At 52.6% G+C, this 21,125-nt stretch overlaps 2 protein-coding genes across 3 annotated transcripts in view; one reads left to right on the forward strand and one right to left on the reverse strand.

The window, feature by feature from the left end:
* Positions 1-15,021, reverse strand: part of COL2A1 (collagen type II alpha 1 chain) — a 40,122-nt gene extending 25,101 nt beyond the window's left edge. The window contains exons 1-17 of one of the 2 annotated variants that reach the window (XM_082350627.1): positions 14,755-15,021; positions 10,496-10,702; positions 8,966-8,982; positions 8,724-8,756; positions 8,590-8,622; positions 8,438-8,491; positions 8,172-8,273; positions 6,798-6,875; positions 6,121-6,165; positions 5,963-6,016; positions 5,319-5,372; positions 4,493-4,546; positions 4,064-4,117; positions 3,883-3,936; positions 3,567-3,611; positions 2,964-3,017; positions 459-503 (exon numbers count right to left, since the gene is read on the reverse strand). In XM_082350627.1, coding sequence (XP_082206753.1) covers positions 459-503; positions 2,964-3,017; positions 3,567-3,611; positions 3,883-3,936; positions 4,064-4,117; positions 4,493-4,546; positions 5,319-5,372; positions 5,963-6,016; positions 6,121-6,165; positions 6,798-6,875; positions 8,172-8,273; positions 8,438-8,491; positions 8,590-8,622; positions 8,724-8,756; positions 8,966-8,982; positions 10,496-10,702; positions 14,755-14,839 — 1,068 coding nt within the window. In that variant the 5' untranslated portion in view covers positions 14,840-15,021. The remainder of the gene's footprint in view (positions 1-458; positions 504-2,963; positions 3,018-3,566; positions 3,612-3,882; positions 3,937-4,063; positions 4,118-4,492; positions 4,547-5,318; positions 5,373-5,962; positions 6,017-6,120; positions 6,166-6,797; positions 6,876-8,171; positions 8,274-8,437; positions 8,492-8,589; positions 8,623-8,723; positions 8,757-8,965; positions 8,983-10,495; positions 10,703-14,754) is intronic. The other variant, XM_082350628.1, reaches the window with a different exon arrangement.
* Positions 1-21,125, forward strand: part of PFKM (phosphofructokinase, muscle) — a 188,727-nt gene that overhangs the window by 35,707 nt on the left and 131,895 nt on the right. The window lies entirely within an intron of this gene.

Genomic DNA, 21,125 nt, shown 5'->3' on the forward strand with positions numbered 1-21,125 from the left:
GATGGAGAGGTGAATGCTGATTCTGGGCAGACTCTCTCCAGCCTCCAGAGTGAGAACCCCCCCCCCGCAACGCCTCACATGCCGTCCCACCTTTGTACCGATATTGCCCTACATCCATTGTGGCCGAAAGTCCCTGGGTGAAAACTGTCCCCACTGCCAGTGTCCCCAAGCCTGGCTTCACAAGGCAAAGCAGGTTTCTGACTAAATACATGGTGAGAAGCAGGTGATTCTTTCACCTCCCTCTCTATCCCTCCTCAAGAAAACTACCAAAAGCGTGGCTGAGAAAAATGACCCGCTGCTTCAAAGCTTATTCAACATGCTCTTGCAGCAATGAAAAATTATTTCTCCTCCTTTCCAGTAGAAGCCAGAGCATGGCCTGGGTACTGAGTAAACACTGCAACTTCATTGGGCGGCTGACTGGGACGCAGGTAGACCTGCCGGGGCTGAAGCGAACTTACCGGAGGCCCTGCGGGGCCGGGTTGGCCATCGTTGCCCCGAGCACCCTGCGAGCGAGAAGGAAGCAGCCACCGTCAGAGGCGCGCACGTCCAATCCCTCCCTGCCTCAGCCCTCCCCCATGGTATCCCAGGGCTGAGCAGGAGGCTGGCAGGTCCTCCAAGGCGGCTGGGAGAACCGGGAGGGCAGTGGGCTTGTTCTCAGCTTAACAAAGCCTGGGTAATTTTCCAGCTATTTCATCATTTCTTAAACTTCCGTTTAGACCCCAAGTATTCCTAACTCCAAGGCCAAGTCATCATTTAAAGATTCGGTGAACTGGGCCAAAGGAGAACGAAACAGCCAAGCATCGACCCTGACTCAGTGCTTCCTGCCTGTCACAGCAGGAAGCCCTCTCGGGACTCGGGTAACCTCCCTGGTTGAGGGTTGGTTAACTCCAGGATCTGCGCCCCACCATCCTCCAACCCATAAAACCACCTGCTTCTATGGAAAACAGAGAAGCTGCAGGACGTCTGCCAGCAGCCCAGGAAGAAGCTCTGTGATGGGGACAGGGCACCGGGCACAGCCCGGGGACCACATCTGCCCCAAGACTTCCTTCACAGAAAGGCAAGGCTGCGGGCGTTTCCTCTACAGGCCTTGCCCTTTAAGGGTTTTCTCCTGGGTTTGTGGTGAGCACACCTAGTGCCTCTCTCAAGGCCCCTCAAGGCCCAGGGGACCGTTAGGCTAGGTGGAGCTGGGCCTGGCACCTGGTCCTTGGAGGACCTCGGCTGAGCGCCGTCTACCTGCCTCTGCCTCTCCTCGGAAGCTGACGAAGGATGCTTTACGGGGAGCTCCTGTTTTAAAGAAGACTCAAATCTTCCTCCTGGCTGTGGTCCATTTCTCCTGAGACTGTCCCCGTTGGCATTAAACAGGGAAGCAAGAGAAGACTTAACAGAAGAAAATGTCACAGGGAACATAAAGCCTCAGCACTGGCCAGAGCCCCTTCTGGACTAGCCTGGCCGCTTCGAGAAGCACCCACCCTCCAGGGGTCAGCCAGAGGAGAGGCCTGGGCTGGCCGTGAGTGAGGGGAGCTGCAGTGCTTCCCGCGAGGCTAGAGCTGAGCGGGCATCCAGGGTTCCTCCTGCAGCAAGGCTGGGGAGTGGGCACCGTCTGGCCCAAGGTGGGGGGCACGTGACCACAGCAGGCAGAGGCCAACCCAGCCCAGTCCCTGACGAGGCCTTGAACCCCGGCCTGCGCTTGGAACTACGTGACGCTGTCAATCTTCGATGCCTAATCCTGTGCACACCCTGCCAGCCTGACTACCACGGGGATAGGAGTCAGCGAGGAGGAGCGAGAAGCAGGGTGTACTGTGCCCGGGAAGGAGGGAAAACAGGGATGCAGCTCATCTGTGCCCCTCACGGAGTGTGGCCACCATGGGCCCCACAAGCCAGGTCTTGACAACCTGCCGAAATCGCAGTGTTTCTCGGCAGGTCCAGCGCTCTCTAATCCCCTCACACAAAGCGACCCGGGGACAAGCCACTTCAACAGCTCTGGCTGACAAATGGGGGTCGAGGCTGCTTGGTATTTCACTGACCTGCTTTTGAGGGAAATTTCTGCCAAAACAGATACATTATCTGGAAAGCAGTAAAACCGAGTGAAGCTGATTTACTTTGGCCGGTCCTGCAAGGACCCGTGAGGAGGGGCCTCAGAGCTTGGGTGGCTGGGTGTGAAATCAACAAGAGAGCATAATCTTTCTTAAACACAGCTTTCATCGCATCACTCGCCTGACCAGGCGCCCACAAGGGCTCTCGATTGCTAAGGGATCAGAGCTAAACACCTGCACCCTCCACCATGGCAAATCCCCGTGCTCTTAACTTCCCCCATTAACAAGAGGCCACCAGAGTCTGAGGCTGCAAAGCATAGTTTGTCTTAAGCTATTTAACCGTGCGGTGCCTCGGTTTCTTCTACACTAAAATGCGGAGGACAACAGAATCTACCTCACAGGATATGAGGGAAGATTGGATGAGACTAAGCATCTCAGGTATTAAACAGAGGGAGTGTCCGTGAAGTGGTGGCCACTGGTGTTATCATAGTGTCACCAGCAGTGCACCAATGTCAAGTATGTGAGCTGACCCTGGACTGTTAGTACTTTTCTAGGGCAGCATCTGAGCAACCAGAAAGAACAAAAAGGAGCACAGTACTCTAGCCAGTTAAAGTCTGTCCATAAATTCGAACAGGATTGACAGGGAGCAGGTGGGGCTGTTGAGGGGATTACCTGAATAATCGAGGCTGGTTAAGGATACTCCTGCCCTTACCAACCAGCCCTCCCGTGGCCCACTCCCAGTCCTCCGACTGCAGACCCAGCCTGGGAATTTGTGACGGGCACGCTAGAGTGAATCCTCACGGGAGGATGGTACTCTCTACACCTCGCAGGGTTGTTTTGAGGGTCAGGCAGAATAACCCTACATGCAAGTGCCTCGTAAACTTGAAAGTGCTGGACAAATGGTGGCTCTTGGTCTTGTCAATTACTCACCGCGGCGCCAGCAGGGCCGGACCGTCCTCTCTCACCAGGCAGGCCACGGGGACCCTGGAACACACACCAGGACAGCACAAGCGTGAGCTGACTCAAGGACACTCTGCACCATCACTTAACCTGCAGGCCCTTCCTGGACACCTGAGGGGAGGGAGCGTGCAGTGCCCAGGAGGCAAAGGTGTGGATGCTCCTGACCTCACCTTCCTGATTCAGGACGCTCCTATCACACCAAAGGTTCTTCTGCCATGGCAGAGCACACAGGTGCGCCTGTTGTTACCTACTGGGAGCCCTGTTCGAGGCACATCTTGCTTCTTGCAATAGATGAGCTCCCCAAAATGTTGAAAATAAATGAAATTTGTAAAAATTGAAGCACACCTCAAGTGTGCTAACAGGGCTATTTCAAGGAAATGTTGGTGAAACCTTGACCAAATCATCTACTTGATACATTTTGCCTTTTGCTCATAATCAGATCAATCTACAAAATTGAGTATCTACTTTGCATAAAGGGAGCCGTGGCATTTACTGTGAAGCCACCTGCCAGGCTTTAGAAGGTATCTGAAGAGCGTCTGGAGAGGCCCTCCCGGGGGGAACGCTCATACTCACCATTGGGCCTGGAGAACCGTTCTCTCCTGGGGAACCACTCTCACCCTGGAAAAAAGAGGCAGAGGGTCAGTGGCTGGGACCCCAGACAACTCCCATGGAGGAAGCCGAAAGCTCTGGTCATCTCAGCTAGTACTGACACCCCCAAACTTTAGTTCTGTGAGAGACAATTCCCAGAGCTCTCCAGAACTGCCGTTCGTACATTAGGATGTAGGACTGGTTGTCCTAACCCAAGCCGTTCAGACGTCCTAACTCCACTGAGCTCAGTAGCATCTCCTCATTGTCCGTCCCCCATCCTCGTGTGCTTCTTGGTCCTTACCTTCACACCTGGAGCACCAGCTTCTCCCTTAGCACCATCTAGACCTGGGTAACCCTACGGGACAAGAGAAGACATTCAATCGCACTTCTGGGGAAGCCAAATAGGAAGATTCATGTCCTCAAAAGCTTTTTTCTCCCTTGGTCAATCCCTTCCTTCCAATGCCTTCACCCATGATACTTACTCTGTGACCTTTGACACCAGGAAGGCCTGGGGTTCCTGGAAAGCCGCGAGCACCCTGCAATCCAAAGAAGAGATTCTCAGGGCACCGAGCAGAACCGGGTCAAGACTGTCCTGGGCTGCTACAGAGCCCTCAGAGCCAGGGAGCAGTGGAAGCCCAGCATGGGGACCATCTTTCAGTCAATCCCAGAATCCCTTTCACTGTGCCTCACCCCATCTTATGCAAAGTGGGTATGAACAACTGCCAGCCTCCCAGGGCCCATGCTAGGATCAGAGACATGGTCATCAGCATGAAGGTGTGATGTACGTGGAGACTGCTGGAATTTTAGGAGTGAGCTAACGGACCTGGATGAGCTGGGCGGGAGGCCACTGCCTCGGCTGCAAGGAGGGAGACTCTGGGAATGATGTTGGAGGCTGGGGAGGTGGGCTTTACCTGAGGGCCAGGAAGGCCTCTCTCGCCAGGTTTTCCAGCCTTTCCAGCTTCACCCTGAAGGGAGAGAGATGAACCTCAGCTTCCTCAGAAGACACGTTAGCACAGCTGGCACACTCCGGAGCACCGTCTCTCCTCCCAGCCCGCCATGCCTTTGCCCACCTGCTTCTTCATCTCCACCCGCCTCCTTCAGGTCCCAGACTTCCCCGAATGCCTTCCCTGGGTCACCATGTCTTCTCTCACACAGCTGCCTGTGCCCTGGGCAAGCTCCTCCGTCCCCAACCCCACGGCCTCAAGCCTCTCCTGGTGGGCTCCCTGTCTCCTCTCATAGGCGCTGCTGACTGGCCTAGGGCCCCCTAACCTCAGAGACTTTCACTGCCTAATGGGATTCACGAGTGCCAACTCTTGTCTCTTCCCTTCGTTTGCATCCCTTGCAGACATCCTCAGGCTGAGCTTTTCCTAACTCATTTACAATTAAGATAATGTTGGGCTGTTGAGTGTTTCTTTGTTTTTCCTTCTCTACATCTTTCCCCTTGTGTTTTCCCTCTCCCTTCTCTCACTTCTCAATTTCCCTTCCAGGAGTTAATGATGTTTTAATTATTTCCCTTCCCAGTGGGTCCAAAGCAGTCCCCAAGGCAATTGCAAGCTAAGTTGCCAGTGGAAATGTGGACAGTAGGCGGAGTCCGAGTCTCCAACAGACCAGCTCTGCCCCTCAGGTTGCCTCCCCCTTGGGTCAAGCCGAGGGTGCATCTGTATCACTGCCCAGCACCCCCTCTCTGGGCCCTTTCAAGTGAGGCGGCCACGTGTTTGACTCCTCAGGTGTACTCACATCATCACCAGGTTTTCCAGGGGGGCCGGAAGGACCGCGGGGACCCATGGGACCCTTCGAACGAAATAAGAGAGTTTAAGAGATGGTTGGAGGGGGAAGACACCTAATCCGCGGACAAAATTTGGGAATTGTAGCTTTTGGAAGCTAGTTCCTCTATAAGGAAAAAATGATGGAAGAACCCTGGGACTTCCCTGGCAGTCCAGTGGTTCAGACTCCATGCTTCCAACGCAGGGGTTGCGGCTTCGTTCCCTGGTCGGGGAACTAAGATCCCGCATGCGGGCATGCCGCGCGGCTTGGCCAAAAAATTCAACTACACTCCAATTAAAAAAAAAAAAAAAAAAAAGATGGAAGAACCCACTTTGTGCTGAGAGAGAGCAGAGGCACAGAGCAGATCATAGTGAGAGGCAGTGGACAGCACGGGCCAGGGGTGACCCAGAAAAGGACTGAGATGACAGAGTCCTGGGTGGTTCTTGCCACATCTGGCTCTCTGTTCCCCCAGAGCTAAGAGGGGACATCTAGGTTTCCTTTGAGCCCTCCACCGTGGAAAGTGCTGGGCAGAGCCCAGGAGGCGACGGGATCGGGGTCGGAGTGGTACATCATTGGAAGCTCCCCCCAAGGAGGGCAGGGCCCATGGAGGTACTCACAGCAACGCCGGGTTCCCCAGGTTCACCAGGGTTGCCTTGAAATCCTTGAGGTCCCTAAAAAGTAAAGTGAGGACACCAGGTTGGCCCCCCGCAAACACATCAGAGAGCTTGAAAGCATCTGTGTCTCCACCTTCCCAAAGGAAAGGCCCAGTACTTACGGGAGCACCAGCAGGGCCTGGAGGTCCCCGAGGTCCCATGGGGCCCTGCATTGGAACAGAAAATGAGGAGGTTTACTGGAAATGCTTCACCCACAGCCTCCAGGGTGCCACCTCCTCCCAGCCAACAGCCCAGACAAAGGACAAGGAGTTACTCTGTGAGCAGGGGGCCTGCAGTGGCTGCTCCTTCTCCTTTCCCGCTCCCCTCGCAACAATCTATTTGTATTTATAGGTACCATTTGGACAGAGAAGCTGGCCTTGCTTTCCCCTGGACAGCAGCCATGTTTACTAAAGTCTGAGTTTCATTTAGCATGTGCCAAGTGGGAGCTGCAGGGCTGAGATTTCCTGCTGGAAGTCTTGTGGATGCTGGAGAACAGTGGCTGCTGTCTGCATTCTTCAGTTCTCATTCCAAGAGCAATAGCAACTGGCCTTCTGACAGATCAGCCTATATGCCTCTCTCCATCCTCATTCTTCTTAGTCACTCCAGCGCATCATTAAAACTGGCATCCATCGCCGTTAAAACCCAAATGCTTTGGGCTAGCTAAATGGGAGGTTACGTAACTGTTGGGGAAGAGCTGCTCTAAGCAACTACCTGTAAAGTGAGGTTGTCAGAGTCCCTGGCCCTGCTAAGGGCCACCTCCTGCCATTTTGGCTGCAAAGAACTGGTGTTTTTTTCTTACCATTGGTCCCTGCATTACTCCCAACTGGGCGCCACCAGCCTTCTCATCAAATCCTCCAGCCATCTGAGCAGCAAAGTTCTGCAAATAAACCCAACAACATTAAAAGCTTGAGAGGGGGCTTCCTTGGTGGTGCAGTGGTTGAGAATCTGCCTGCCAATGCAGGGGACACGGGTTCGAGCCCTGGTCTGGGAAGATCCCACATGCCACGGAGCAACTAGGCCCGTGAGCCACAATTACTGAGCCTGCGCGTCTGGAGCCTGTGCTCCGCAACAAGAGAGGCCGCGACAGTGAGAGGCCCGCGCACCGCGATGAAGAGTGGCCCCCACTTGCCGCAACTAGAGAAAGCCCTCGCACAGAAACGAAGACCCAACACAGCCAGAAAGAAAGAAAGAAAGAAATTAAAAAAAAAAAAAGTTTGAGAGGCCCTGTGCTTTTCCTACTTGGCTAGGTAAGCTATATCTGAATAGAAAATACTCTATTTAGATAAATTCTAATTGTTGGAGACTAACCTAGCATTGATCTGAATTACTAATGATTCCTGAAAAATAGTTTTGGAAATGGGTTATTAGATGACAGTGGCATAGTCATTTCCCTGGGAGATGAAGTGTTATTTGGGAGAGTATCCATTACTTGCATTTCATTTTATAAGTTTTTTAAAAAAATTCTAAAATATTAAATACATTATTTAACATAAATTGAGAAATATAACTAAAAATATCACTTTTAAAGTTTCTTTTTTTCTTTTCCAAGACTTTAATGCCCAGCAAAAGGCTAAAATGAACAGTCTTGAAATATTTTAGCAGGGAATGTAGTAGGCATCTATGAGCCATTCAAGTTTAAAAATTTAAATCACAGCAAACATCAAAATGGCAAACCTGCAAAAACTGGGCAATAATATAATTTGTTGATTGGTTTGATTCCAAAAATGACTTTAGCCACACACCTTCACTCACTGGGGCTCTTTCATGAGAATAAATAATTGCTTGGAATGTACTTGGCAAAGATGAAGATTCAATGTCTTCCAAGGACAGCGGTCACTCTTCCTCCAGGGAACTACAAGTGCCCAGCCATCCTCTCCCCCAAGCCCCACACCCACTCCCAAGAATCAGCCACACAGTACAGACGCCAGGAAGCCAGGTAACTGAAGACTTGCTTTGCAGAAACCCAATGAGTGAAAAAAGTCATCCCTTAGCGCCACAGTCTCACGCCTACTATGTGATTCCACTAAATTATAGGCCTGGGGGAGAAGCCCATGGACAGGCTGTGTACACACTGCTGGCAGACCTGGGAGCCAGCCAGGTGAGTGCGACTAGCAATTTAGAAGCCACGCTTCTGGAGGGACAGCCTGAAGGAAGGGGACATAAGGATACTTACTCCACCAAGACCAGGGGGGCCAGGCGGGCCAGGAGGGCCAGGGGGGCCAGGGTTTCCAGGGGTCCCAGGCTCTCCATCTCTGCCACGAGGTCCAGGAGCACCCTTGGCAGAAAAAGAAAAAAGCCCCAATGAGAAGCAGTGTTTATGCGAGAACCATCTGTCTACAGGCTGCCCTTGAGGAGGTAGGTAGTCAGCCATTTGGGGAGGGGGAGCTTAGAGAACCTTGGGAGTCCACAAGGGTCAGACAGCATTGTTTCTCTACTCACTTTTTCACCTTTGTCACCACGATCACCTCTGGGTCCTTGTTCACCTGCAGGTCCCTGAAAATGAAGAAAATATTGAGATGACAGCAAGACCAGGGGCCTGCAGTTCAGTAACTCAAGGAAGACACGGAGGAAGGGGTTTCTCCCTTTCTTACCTGAGGCCCAGGAGGTCCTTTGGGTCCTACAATCTGTGATAGAGAGACCCACAGGACGGCAAGTTAGAGGGAACCTCAAGGAAATGACCCAGTGAGAGCAGTAGATGCAACATGGGAGTATAATGCGTACTTACATCCTTGATGTCTCCAGGTTCTCCTTTCTGTCCCTGAAACATGAAACACTGTCAGGATTGAGCCAAGCAAGCCCACCAAGCCCCAAGCACAAAACCTCGCCCAGGAGCCCTTGCATGGAGATGCCCTCTGAAACAGATCCCTGTTGATGTCTAAAGACCACAGGCTGAATGAGCATAGCACTGCTTCTAAAGAAGGAAATATAAAGGCAAATGAAAGAGCAAAAAACAACAGAAATCCTCACCTTTGGTCCTGGTTGCCCTGCAAATGGACAAAATAGAGAAGGAAAATGTAAGATTCATGAGATGGATACGTACAACTTCTTGTCACTTAGACACTCTTTAACGGATCAAACAAAGAAAGGGACACAACCAGGGAAGGAGGCAGCTTCCTGTTACTCCACTGAACCCCTCTGTTGGGGTGTTAGGGTCACTGGGGTCCTGGAGTTGCTGAGGTCCCATGAGGAATGGAGATGATCCAGACTTTGTTATTCAAAAGGCAGTCAGCGTGCACAAGAATGGAGCAGGGTTGGTACAAAGAGAAAATGAAGAATTCAAGATCTAATCAGCCGCCAAGAAAGAAAGCAGCCGAAACTGAGAAACTGAGAGGTTCAGTCTCTTCTCTTCCTCACAGGGTAAGAAGCCCCTCCGTAGCCCAAGCGCCACCGCCCGCCAACCTCCTCCACCCCAGAAGAAGAGTTAGGTAGTTGGAAAGGTCTTACATTCAAGCTGGATCTCCGTGAAGCAAGCACAAAAAAACAGCAGAGCATAGGAGTTACAGAGGGCATTGGAGCCAGTGCCACCCCGAGTCAATAACCCCTTCCCCCTTTGTAGCAGTGAAGTGGTAAAGGTGATCAACGCTTCACTCACACAGGCCCCCTCAGAAATGATCTGGGAATCTGGACCATCAAAGCAGCTTCCCCAGGCAGCTTTCCAGGGTGGGTGAAGTGTTAAGGAAAGGCAACTGCTCGCTTCCCTTTCAATTGTCTTCTCTACTTGAGCAGGAAGGGAAAAGTGAGGGCCACCCAAGAGGCCTAGATGTGTGTCCCCAGCCACCCTACAGGGAGATAGGGCATGTGTTCCAGAGCTGAGGAGGGGTCACCTGCACACCCACCAGCCCTGGCTCCATCTGGGAGTTAACAACCCACCAGAGTGCAGGCACACGGGGCTCTGTCCCAGCCCCATCTCTGCCCTTCACCACTAGAACTCCCAGACCCCAGCTCCTCCTTCTCCTAGGAACTTGCTTCTTAACTGGCAGTCAACGCCAACAGAGGCAAAACCAAAAGGAAACTGCCACCAGTGTTCCATATTTCAAGAAGGGGGCCTGCCCTCTCTGTCTGCCCGCTGGCCAGCAGAGCTCGCTCCACACCGAAGACCATACATTTGAGGCCTTCTACAGAGAAGCCAAGGTGTGGGTACTGGAGGAGGAGTTAGTCTGTGGTTTGGCCGGAAGGAGCACTGGATCTCCACGGTGGCTCTAGGCATCTGCAGAGGTGATTCCAGTGAGGATACCTGTGTGGAATCACCTCTGTCCTCCATGTCTTAGAAGCGTATTGTTTGGAGGTGCTGGGTGAGGAAGGACCCCTCTAGTGTGTCAGGCTCACTCAGTGTCAACCTGCAAGCGAGAAATGGCCTTTCCTTTCAGCCTCAGCTGCTGGGGTCCCATGGATAACCAGCCCCTCCGCTTCGCGGAGATGACCGGCATCTATGGCAGGGCATTTGCTGCCCCTGCAAGTAATTTATTTATGTGGAACAGGAAATAAATAAATTACGACCACTGGCAGTGGTGAGGTCAGTTGAGCAGATGGGGCAGCACTCTCCGAAGGGGGTCTCGGGGCTGAGGCAGTCTTTCATGTCTTCACAGATTATGTCGTCGCAGAGGACAGTCCCAGTGTCACAGACACAGATCCGGCAGGGCTCGGGCTTCCACACATCCTTATCGTTATACCTCTGCCCGTCCTGCACACAGCTGCCAGCCTTCTCTGCACCGGGGGTGGGGCAGGCGAAGCAGACAGCCAAGGGAAGGAGGGGGTGAGGAGCCAGAAGAGAAAAAGAGAAAGAGGTTGCAAGTCAACTTGACATAATTCAAATGCTGAAGAAGGTGGGCTCGGGCCACTCGAACACAGAGAACTTGAAAATTATTTTTCTAAGACATCATTCATTCTTCCACGGAGTCAACAAACATTTATTGTGTGCCTTGCACTCTGCTGTCTATTCACCAGTGAAAATCCTGACCCAGCAGGGAAGGCGAGGGGGACTGACTATGCCGTACTGTCTTCATGCATCTAGCAATGGGAGGGGGGGCCCTGATGATGTGGAGGTCAGGGGCAACTGAGAGTGGGAGCAGGAGGACAGGAGCCTTTGAATGGGAACTCAGGACTGTACAGACAGAGGGGAGGGGGACATGGAGAGATGCCCCCACCTGCCCACCCACAGCACGGGAGCAGAGGCCTTCTTTTTCCTGCCTTCCTCTAGGAATTATGGGATTTGCTAAATACAACTGACAGCTAAAATTTAGAAGGCATGCAGAAAATTCTGCCCACAAAAATCAGACTCTGCAAAGAGCCAGGCTCCAGAAGTGATACATGGGGGTGGGGTGGGTGTGAAAGGAGGAACTGTTACAAATTAGGATCTTGTTCCATTCTTTACATCATATTAGGATTAGGACCGATTGGGGGAGGGGCATAGGCCCAGTTCAACAATACACCTGGGACCCAAGGGTATAACAAAATGCCCCGGGGAGGCAAGCAGGGCCAAAGAACCCCGCCCCGCTGCCGGTGCTGACCTCCAGCTGTAGCCCTCTCTGGAGAGACCCTGCTTGCATCTGAAGACAACAGCCCAATTTGAGGAAGGGTGTGTGTGACGGGGGGCTTTGAATGCCTGGTCCGGGCTAAGATTAGCCAGTCCAGGCCTGGCCTCCTCCAGGAACGCAGACCAAGAACGGCATGCACTAGTCCCTCTCCACAAGCGGCCTGCCTTCCAGAATCCACCCTGCAAACGAAGCCTGTGCTGACAAGAGCGCTCCGGAGAGCGCCAAGCGCGGCAGAGCCCGCGCCACGTGCCGGGGAGCGCCCGGTGCTGTTTTTCTCATCAAAATCCCCAAAGCCCTGGCGACTGCGGGGGTTGAATAATAGGAAAGGGCCACAAACCAGGTGGGCGGAGAGAGAAACGGCCCGCCCCGTGCTCTTTAAGGAGACTGAAAGATAAATCTTTCTTTCTGTCTTTTTTTTTTTTTTCTACTAGAAAAACTCCACCCAGCCTTTAGGCGAGATCATCACGGGGAGCGGAGTGGGGGGAGAGGGGGAGCCTAGGGTATATACAGTTGTTGGCGGGGCACGCGCACCGCTATAAATAGGTGGAGCTGTAGAAAGCGAGCGGCGGGGGAGCGACTGAGGAAGAACCCCCCTCACCCAAGAGGGGCCGTGGGGGAAGAGAGTAAAGTGCTGGGAGAGCGGGGTGCACCCTGAAGGCGTATCAGATTTCCCTCGGAAGGGTGGCCGGGGATGAGCGGGTGCAGGGGCGGGGCCGGCAGCGCTGGGCGTGAGAGCCGTCGGGTGATTCTTTGTGGCTGCGGCTCTGGACACGGCTCGCGCACAGACACTGGGAGGGGGGTGAAAAGTGGGATTAAATGACTGCCCCAGAAAGGAGCCAGCGCCGTAACCGGATCCCCTAGGTGTGGACGGACGAGCCCAGCGCCACCATAATTGCTGTTCGAAACGGCTGCCGATAGCATCCCGGCGCGCCTGATCGGGTTCCCTTCATTACCGCAGCGCCACATAAGTGATTCTTTGTAGCAGGCCAATTAAAAAGTTACCTCTTTCGGGGAACTGTTTTGCTTCGCAGCCGCTTTGCGCAGGGCTGGAGCCCGGGAGGTGGCGGCGGGGCGGGCGGGCACACGGGAGCATTGTGGGAGAGGGGGTCGGGGAGTCCTGGGGAACCCACCGGACCTCGTCTCTCATGAATGCGGCTTTTCTCGAGTGCACACAGAGACCGATTCACAGGTCTCCGCAAGGAACCAGTTTAAATAAATACGGGCAGCGTTTCAGCCCCATCTGGAAGCCATCGCCGCCAATCTCCCAACGCAAACAAGCCTCACAATGGAGGATTGAGGTCTCTCCCCTGAGCCGAGGGGCACATTCAGAGGCGAGGGCTGTGAAATGCAGATGTGGGTCAAAGACGCCGCAGCCAATAAGTTTCTCAAACTTGTGGAAAGATGGGGAGGAGGGGCGTGCCAGAGTTCTAGGTTTCTGACATTCCTGATGTCCACGCAGACTGCGTCTTTCCCCACGTCACGTCTTTGGGTCCGCTGACCCAGGGGAGGGGGGTACGGAGCCGGGATGCGCCAGGGCGCAAAGTCAGCGGCTCCAAAGCACTTCCCCTGGGGAGGAGGAGGAACGACTGGAAGATTTGGGCCCAAGAAACTGTGGAATTCACTACCTCCTAGGAAGGCTGCTGCGCTGAGAACGCTCTGCCACTTAAGTGAGCGCCTCTGATACCAGATGGAGAATTGGGGAATTATTTTAGAGTCACCTAGCTCATTCCACTGCGCACTGAGGCAGAGGTCAGTCAAGAAGACAATTTTGTGAGTGTGTACATGCAAATTTAGGACAAATATATAGTCAGTCCGAGCTGGGGCCACTTATAGACGCACCGTATTCCAACAAGTACCTGGGAGCAGGCCTCCAGCTTAGTGCACCATCCGACCGCCTGGCCAAAATCTCCTGCCCGGGGCTCCTTGCAGCTGCACCGTGGGCCCCAGTCCTGACCCTGTCCCAGTCAACCACCCTAATGAACGGAAAGTCCTTCTGGGTCCGCAGCCTTCTAAACTGTGTCTGGAGATAGCCTAGTGGCAGACGAGACTGCAGACAGCCTCGTCGGCAGACGGACTTTGATTTCCATTACTCCCCCCGCCAAAAAATTTCCCCTGCGATTGATTTACAATCTGTAACATACAAAGACAGGGCTGGAATCCCAGCCGTCGGAAACGTGCCCAAACACGTGGAAAAAAAAATAACTTCTCTACCTAATACACTTTCCAGGCTTCATTTGTCCTAAATATAATCCCAGGCAGTGGGACTTCACCAAAGGAGGCGATGGAAAGGTGCGGTTCGAATCGCCTTTGCTATACACACACACACACACACACACACACACACACACACACACACACACACACACACACACACACACACACACACACACACACACACACACCTGGCAGAGCCTCGGTTAGTTCCAGAAACTTTCAGAAAAGTAACTCATTGTAGTACCTGGGCGGGTGGGAGGGAGTGTTAGGGGGGAAGACGGCGGGGAGGGGGCGCTATTTTCCTGGGCGTTTGAAAAGCACGGTCTGGTTGGAATGTTATCGCCTTTCAGATGGCCTCTCCTACGGGAAGTTTCTGTATGCTTTAGAGGCAAGGGGAAAGCCGAGATGCGAGAGGGCTGCACTTTGCTCCTGGGCCAGCCGTGAGGGGGAGGAAACCCGCGAGAGGCGCTGAGGTCTCAGAGTGTCTCTCCGAAGCCCTTCTTTGTGGCCTCGGATTTCAGCCCACCAGTTTCAGAGCATATCCTTTGTCTAACTTCCTTTTGAACCCCCAGGCACCAACCCCTGGACACTACTGGGCCGTCAACCCGTTGGCGCTTGCTCGCTCCTTTGCTCGCGCTCTTTCTCTCCTACTTTTCCTAAGCTCGATGGGCCGCAACCTGTTTTGCTGAACTCTGAGTGCTTCGGGAAGCCAAGTTGTGTGCGTGTGCGCCTAATTATCAAAGCTGGTGGGAATGAGCTCGCTTAAAATCTGTGCGCAAACCTCGGACCCGACGCTTTGCTTGTTTAGTATTCCTTTGCAACGCAGGGACCTGCAAATGCCTCCAACCACGACCGGCACGGAGGACGCTCGGACAGAGCCCCTGACTTACAGAACTCCGCTCGATGAGCTTCTGCTCATCCGCAGGCTCCAGAGCGCGAGAGGGCCAGGGAAGAGGATGCGGAGGGACGGCACAGAAGGGTGGCAGGCAGGGGCTGTGGGCAACTTACGGACATCCTGGCCGTGACACCGAAGGACAGCGGCGACGAGCAGCGTCAGCAGCACCAGCGTCTGGGGAGCCCCGAGGCGGATCATGGCTCACCGCGGGGCCTGGCGGAGCCGGGCCCGGGCGGAGCGCAGCGAGGCGGCAGGAGCACGGCGTAGGTCCGGGTCTCTACCGCGCCCTCATGCAGGAGGCCCTCGGAGCAGGAGGAGGAGGCAGGAGACCCGGCAGCCCAGCAGCGCTCTGCGTCTTCTCTGCGCCGCGGCGCCCGTTATATGCGCCCGGCCCTACTCGAGGCTGGAGAACTCGCCCAAACCGCGGGCCGCCCCCGGCCCCCCGCAGGGTTGTAACCTGAGACCCCGCCCCCGAAGCCCGCCCGGGCCCAGCCAGAGCCCGCACCTGCCCGGGCCGGAGCCCCCTCTCCACTAGCCCTGCTTCCCGCCCCCCACCCCTAGTGTGCCGAGTGGCCTGATCGGGCGGGGCGCAGAGACGGCCCCTGTACTCCCCTCCACGCGGGGCTGCGGCGCTGCCCTCTCCGACCACAGGCGGGAATGGGGGCCTCCGGCCCCTCCCCTCGGAGTTCTGCCCGGATTGGAGGGGCGGGGGGTGTTTGCAGAGGCGCAGGCTGCGAGCCCTAGACCGTGGACGGAAAAGACTTGGGAGGGAGGAGGGGAAGCGGCAGAAAGGAGCAGCGGGGGAGGGAGAGAGGGGGCATTGCGCTGGGACCCTGGGCGGGAGGCGAGGGGAAGGGCGCAGGGGGAGCCCACGAAGTAACTGGAGCCCTAAATCTTGGAGACTGGCAAGCAGGGCCAAGTTTGGGGGCGTCGTCCCGACCTATCTTCTAGCAGCTTCTCGGGGCACCTGGCCTCTGGGCTCCCACCTGGAGGTTCAGAACGACAGACCCCCAACCCCTCCCCCATCCAACTATGCGATGAATGAGCCTCCTCTGGAACCTCAGCAGACGTTGACCCGAGCCGAGCGCCAGGAAAGGGGCCGGTGTGTTACAGCACAGAGGGAGACCTGTGTGAAGGTGTGGAGGGCGGCGTCCGACCCTGGGGAGGGGGCTCGAGGAGACATAGAGGACCGAGGGAGGCGAGACTAAACCGTGCGCGCGGCCGAGGTGGGGGACTGTCTAGTTCCAGGCTCAAACTCGGTGTCTGCTCTTCCTGGCCGGGGTCCGGGAGTCCCGGGGGGCGGTGGCGGGGGGAGTGGGCGCTGCCGGCTGGGGTTGAGCAGCTCTGGCCAGGGACAGTGGGCTACTACTGTAGCCCTGGCCAGGGAGGGAGGCGGCTCCTCCAGCTGGACCGAGTTCTGTGAGCCAGAGGAGAAGCCAGAATTCCCTAGGTGGCCCCCTGGCCCTCACTTCCCACCTCATCTCACCTTTCCCGGTGAGCGCCTGTGTGGCACCTTGGCCCAAATGCTGCCTTGCAGAAGGGCTCAGCTGTGCTCTTCTCTTGGCTCCAGGTGTCTCCATTAATACCGGGGAGGAAAAGCCCCCAAACAGACCTTCTTCCTCTTGACGGTTTTCTATCTCTGAGGATTGTAAGCCCCCCCCTCCCAAAGAACTTCAGGCAAAAAGGCAAACTTTAATGAAACTCAGAATTTGGAGTTTGACTTAACCAGAAATCCCCTCCCCAGTGGTGGGGTTTCTGCAGCGCTTTCCTCCTTGAAGCTGAAGGAGCTTAGAAGCTGCTTCTCCACCCAGGCCTCAGTCTTCACAGAGGCTCTGGGGTTCTCCTCTCTCTCTCCACCCCCCTTGGGCTTTGAAGCTTCTCAGAGTAGAGCCCTGAATTCCAAGTGTGCAGAGTTTAACTTCAGTGCAAGTGTGCTGGCTCGAGAGTGAAGGAACTTGCATCGTTTAAAGAAATACCTCCACGCTTTGTCTAGTCTGGATGTTGGTGGGTGAAGGATTAAAGCACTGGTTCCAACTTCTCCTCTACCTGCCATGGGCCTTCCTTGGTTATTTTCCCATCCTCCTGTTCAAGACCTTGCATTAAGCTCTGAGCCTTTCCCCAGCTCCAGCTGGGAGAAGGCCAGTCTCACCCCCTGAGGTGTCCCATGCCCTGCTTGGAGCCATGGGTCCTATCTTCTCCACCTGGAAGGTAGAATGACCAAATCTCACACATTATTCAAGACCCCCTACGTTTACGCCCCTTTGAGAGCCTTCTCTGATATCTCTAGAATGCAATGTCTCCCTGCCTTTCTGAATCCCTCTGGCGCTTATAGCCTGTATCCACAACTATATTCTAAGCTACATACTTTTTTGCGTGGTTTTCATTCCCTCCTCCCCCCCGTATTCATTGGTCTTATCTTACTAATGAGCCTAGAAGCTCCCTGGGGACAAGCACAGTTGCCTAGCACAATTTTAGAACATAGGAGGATTTAAGAAAACCCGTGTGGACTACTGCATTTAGACGCAAAATATGATTTATTTTCTGATACAAGCCATACATATTTTCTGATACAAGCAATACAATACAAGCAAATCTAGGCATTTATACAACTGACCTCAAATACAAGTGGCCATAAAAGTTCAACCAAAAAAAAGAGTTTGGTTGAAAACACTAAAATAGATGAAAAAATTGAAGCCTATTTCAAAGTGATCTGGTTCAGTGGGCAAAAATTATACATATTTCTGTTGGTAAGTTGCTCTTGATTTCATCCTCTAAACTCTGTGATTCATCTTTGCAGTGAACTGTGTCTACATGTAAGAGCTCTGGAGTCTTCCCAGTAATAATGGTTCATTTGTGAATACAAAATTTAGTTCTCTACTCCCCATGGGGGGGGGGGGAAGTTTTTTCATCAGAGATGAGAATTGACAAAAGCAAAATAAAATTTAAATTGACAAAGCCAAAATAAACTATGGAAATTATTTAAATTCTAAAGTCAACTAAATACCAGTATTAATATTTTACCCATCCATGAATCCAAACAACTACAATTAAAAAACCCCTAATTTGTGACTCAGACTGGGACTGAACCTATATGTGGGAGGCAAAAAAAATCACTGATTTGGAGATTACTTACCCAGCAATCTCACTATCCAGAACATAGCCAACAAACTGAAAAGAAGGAGAAATAAACCTGTGAGCTGGGGGGAGAAGCAGCACTCAGGATTCTGAGCAGCCAGAATTTGTGTTATGTGCTAAACCTTATGCATTTTATGCGTAGCAGAGCCCCTCTTATCCCGCGTCTATTAATTCATAGTTTAGATACTGCATTAACAGATAGTCATCTGACCTCACCAATTAGATGCAGAAAAATCGAGGTAAGACAGGAGAGCAGTTGATGAAACACAGGAAGAACAGCAAGAAGGGACAATAAGACAGGAGATAGAAAAGGAACCAATAAAAAACACGGTTGCCTAGGGCCAATAGGGTAGGGGTCAATAGTCCTAAAGTCCTCAGTAGTTCCAGGGAGTATCCTGGTTTATATAGCATTTGCTGCTGTCCCTGTGGTTCATATGATGAACTTAAATGTCCAATAAAATGTTAACTCGAGTTTAATATGGTCTCTTCGGGGAGACAGGGAAATTTGTATTCCATTTTAGAAAGGTTTCCATTAAACATAATGAAAGTAAATGTTTGTTCACTTAATGTGGAAAACCTTATATCCTAGCAGTGTTAAATAGATGTGAAGCACTACAATGTCTAGAACTGTAGAAGTGGAATCAAAGAGCTGCTATTTCCTCCCACTTAGCGGAAGAAAGGCATGGATGGCTAAGGATGAAGGTCCCACGTGGCCTTCATTGTTCACTTACATCTTTAAGTACGGCAGGCTTGGTAGAACAGTTAGAAATTAAATGGACACAATCAGTGTATCTACCCCAAATCAGACCAACTCAGTGAGACAGGTGGATTAAACCATTTTATGTTGTATAAACGAAATAACTATTTCATTATTTTTCTCTCTTTTACGGGGATATTAAATTTAGACTTACAGTGGACACAGCCTTATTGGGAAAGATATTTGTAGGTAAACTGTAAAGAAAAGATCGCTTTCTCTCCCTCTAAACAAATCCCATTTAAAAATAGTGATAAAGTGGGGAAGGATTCACATTCCAAAGAGGTAAGCCCCAAATATGGCAGGTGGTGAATGCACACAGTTCACACAGCCAGCCACGGTGGAGGCAGAGCCGGGCCAACTTGCTCAGCGACATTCAGCTTCTGTTGGTTGGGCTCAGTTCAGACATCTTTTCAAGGTGTGTTTATGTTTTCCTTTGGCATTTTTGGGGCAGAGTAACAGGATCAGGACTGTCCAGGGTAGGGTTTCTAGATTTATGGCGTACATTCCATTTCATGGGAGCATAAATGTGTTACTATGTAGTCTCAGCGCAAACAGCATTAAGAATCCAACTCTGTCTCTTCGGTCCTATCCCAGCGCCATACGCATTCAGTTTAGCGCTCATACCGAACACCCACTTCTGTATGAAATGGAGATACAGTGAGGATTAAGAGACTGTCTTTGAATCTGCAGGGGAAATGAGAAAAAAAGACTGTGAAAAATGCCACAAGCAAGGTACTCTCCTTCCTCCTAAAAACGAAAACAAACAAAAACAGAAAGAACAGCATTCTGGAAGCCATAGAGCAAGCTGGGGAAGGTTTCCTAGGAGAAGTGAGTCTCCAAGGGTGGGTGGGGTTTTGAAATGTGGAGGTATAGTGAGAGGACAGGAGACACCTATAAGAAAGCAAAGGAGGGTAGATGAACCAGAAGACATGGTAGGGGGCCCAGAACAGTGTGGAGTCAGCCATGGGGGCCAGTGGGAATAAGACGTAGCACTAGGGTGAGACAAAGGCCAGACACAGAGGACTCCATGAGTGCCACTAGTTGTCACTGGGTCTGGCTCAGACCTGCCTTTCTTACTTCTCATTTTTTCCTTTTCTACTTATCTCCTACTAGGTAGGCCTTTGGGGCAAAAGAGAAAGATGTCTGGGTTTTCTGAAGGCTTACTTTTTGAAGAAATAGCTGTACTTTTACACGGAAATACCTTCCCATTTCACTTTTTTCTTTTTTTCAAACAAATCCATTTCACGCAATGTCTTGCATTTTCTTGAAGTACGTGGCCTTCTGGCTTAACGGAACATGTGTATCTCTCATCAGCTCTTGCTGGTTATGGGGTGAAGGGAAAAATATCAGTGCCTCGATGCAGAGATGCTGCAGCACTCCCAGCAAAGGTTACATGTGAAGCAGTCATGGTTGTCCAGCCACATCTGTCTTCAAGAGCCAGGGAGCATTTGCTCCGGGCACTCGTCAGGCAATGGCACAGCATGGTGGCTCCAGGGGACACCCTTCGAGGGACCAACAACCTGCCAGACATGTGAAAGTGGGTGGCTTCTATCTCCTATCTCTCTCCTTCCCTTGAACTCTTTGCACTAATATATAACCCATACCATACCGTTGTGCCCTCATTCATTCATTCATTCATTCATCTATCCCTCAACCGTGTAGAAAAATCCTACTTGAGTCTATTCACACATCTTGAGAGCGGGGGCCGTAATTTTTACATTTACGGTTTCCCCCACAAAGTCTATCTAGCACAGTGCTGTCACGTAGTAAGTGTTCTAAGTTCTTGCTACTGGAAGAGTGGGCCACAGAATCCACTCAAGCAGATTTGGTATCTTGCCGAATCTCCAGATAACTCACGCGCCCATTTAGGCTGGAGAAGTGCTGGTCTAAATGTTGGTTTGAGGATAGTTATTTGTGGGCCTGGCTAATAGAGCGGGTGTTATCTTCAGTTCCAGACAGCTGCGATCGTGCGTGTACTGCGTCTGCCGGCGTGGCAAGGAGGGGGCCTGAGTTAAGGGGTGGCAGAAAGGAGAAGTGAGTTGAGGGAGAGGGATGGACAGAGGGTTTGCCAAGGAGGAGACAGATGCAGGGCTTTGGAAAGCCTGCTGCTGGGGGGGTGAGCATGTTAAAAGCCATCTCCTTCTGTGGTAGGTGGGGGTCACTCTTCTTCCGTTCCATTTCTCTGATATGAAGTGGGGTCGGTGCCAGGAAGAGATGGACCCGTTCTAGAACTTGAGTCTGGAACTCCATGGAGAGAGTGTCGGGGCCGAGCTGGAGTGGAGGCTGACGTCTTACCTCTTTCCCACCAGCCCCGCCACTTGGGGTCGTGACCCATGAACTCCTCCTGGGTGGGAATTTATCACGGAAAGCTAGGAGCTAGACTGGAGCCCCTGGGCCTAGCAGGGCACATACCCCTGCTTCTCCCTCTCTCACCCCTCAAGAAAGCCAGGCACCTGGAAACCAAGTTTATTCTACCCCCGTGGGTGGGGTGGACCTGCCCTCCAGGAAGTCCTTGAGAAGCGAATGTGTGGTAAGCTTCTGGTGGGTTCCTCTACCAAAAACAACCTCAGGAGGGAGCAGGAGGACACGTGT

The sequence above is a fragment of the Balaenoptera borealis genome (genome assembly GCF_965194805.1).
Source record: "Balaenoptera borealis genome assembly, chromosome: 13".
NCBI lineage: Eukaryota > Metazoa > Chordata > Mammalia > Artiodactyla > Balaenopteridae > Balaenoptera > Balaenoptera borealis.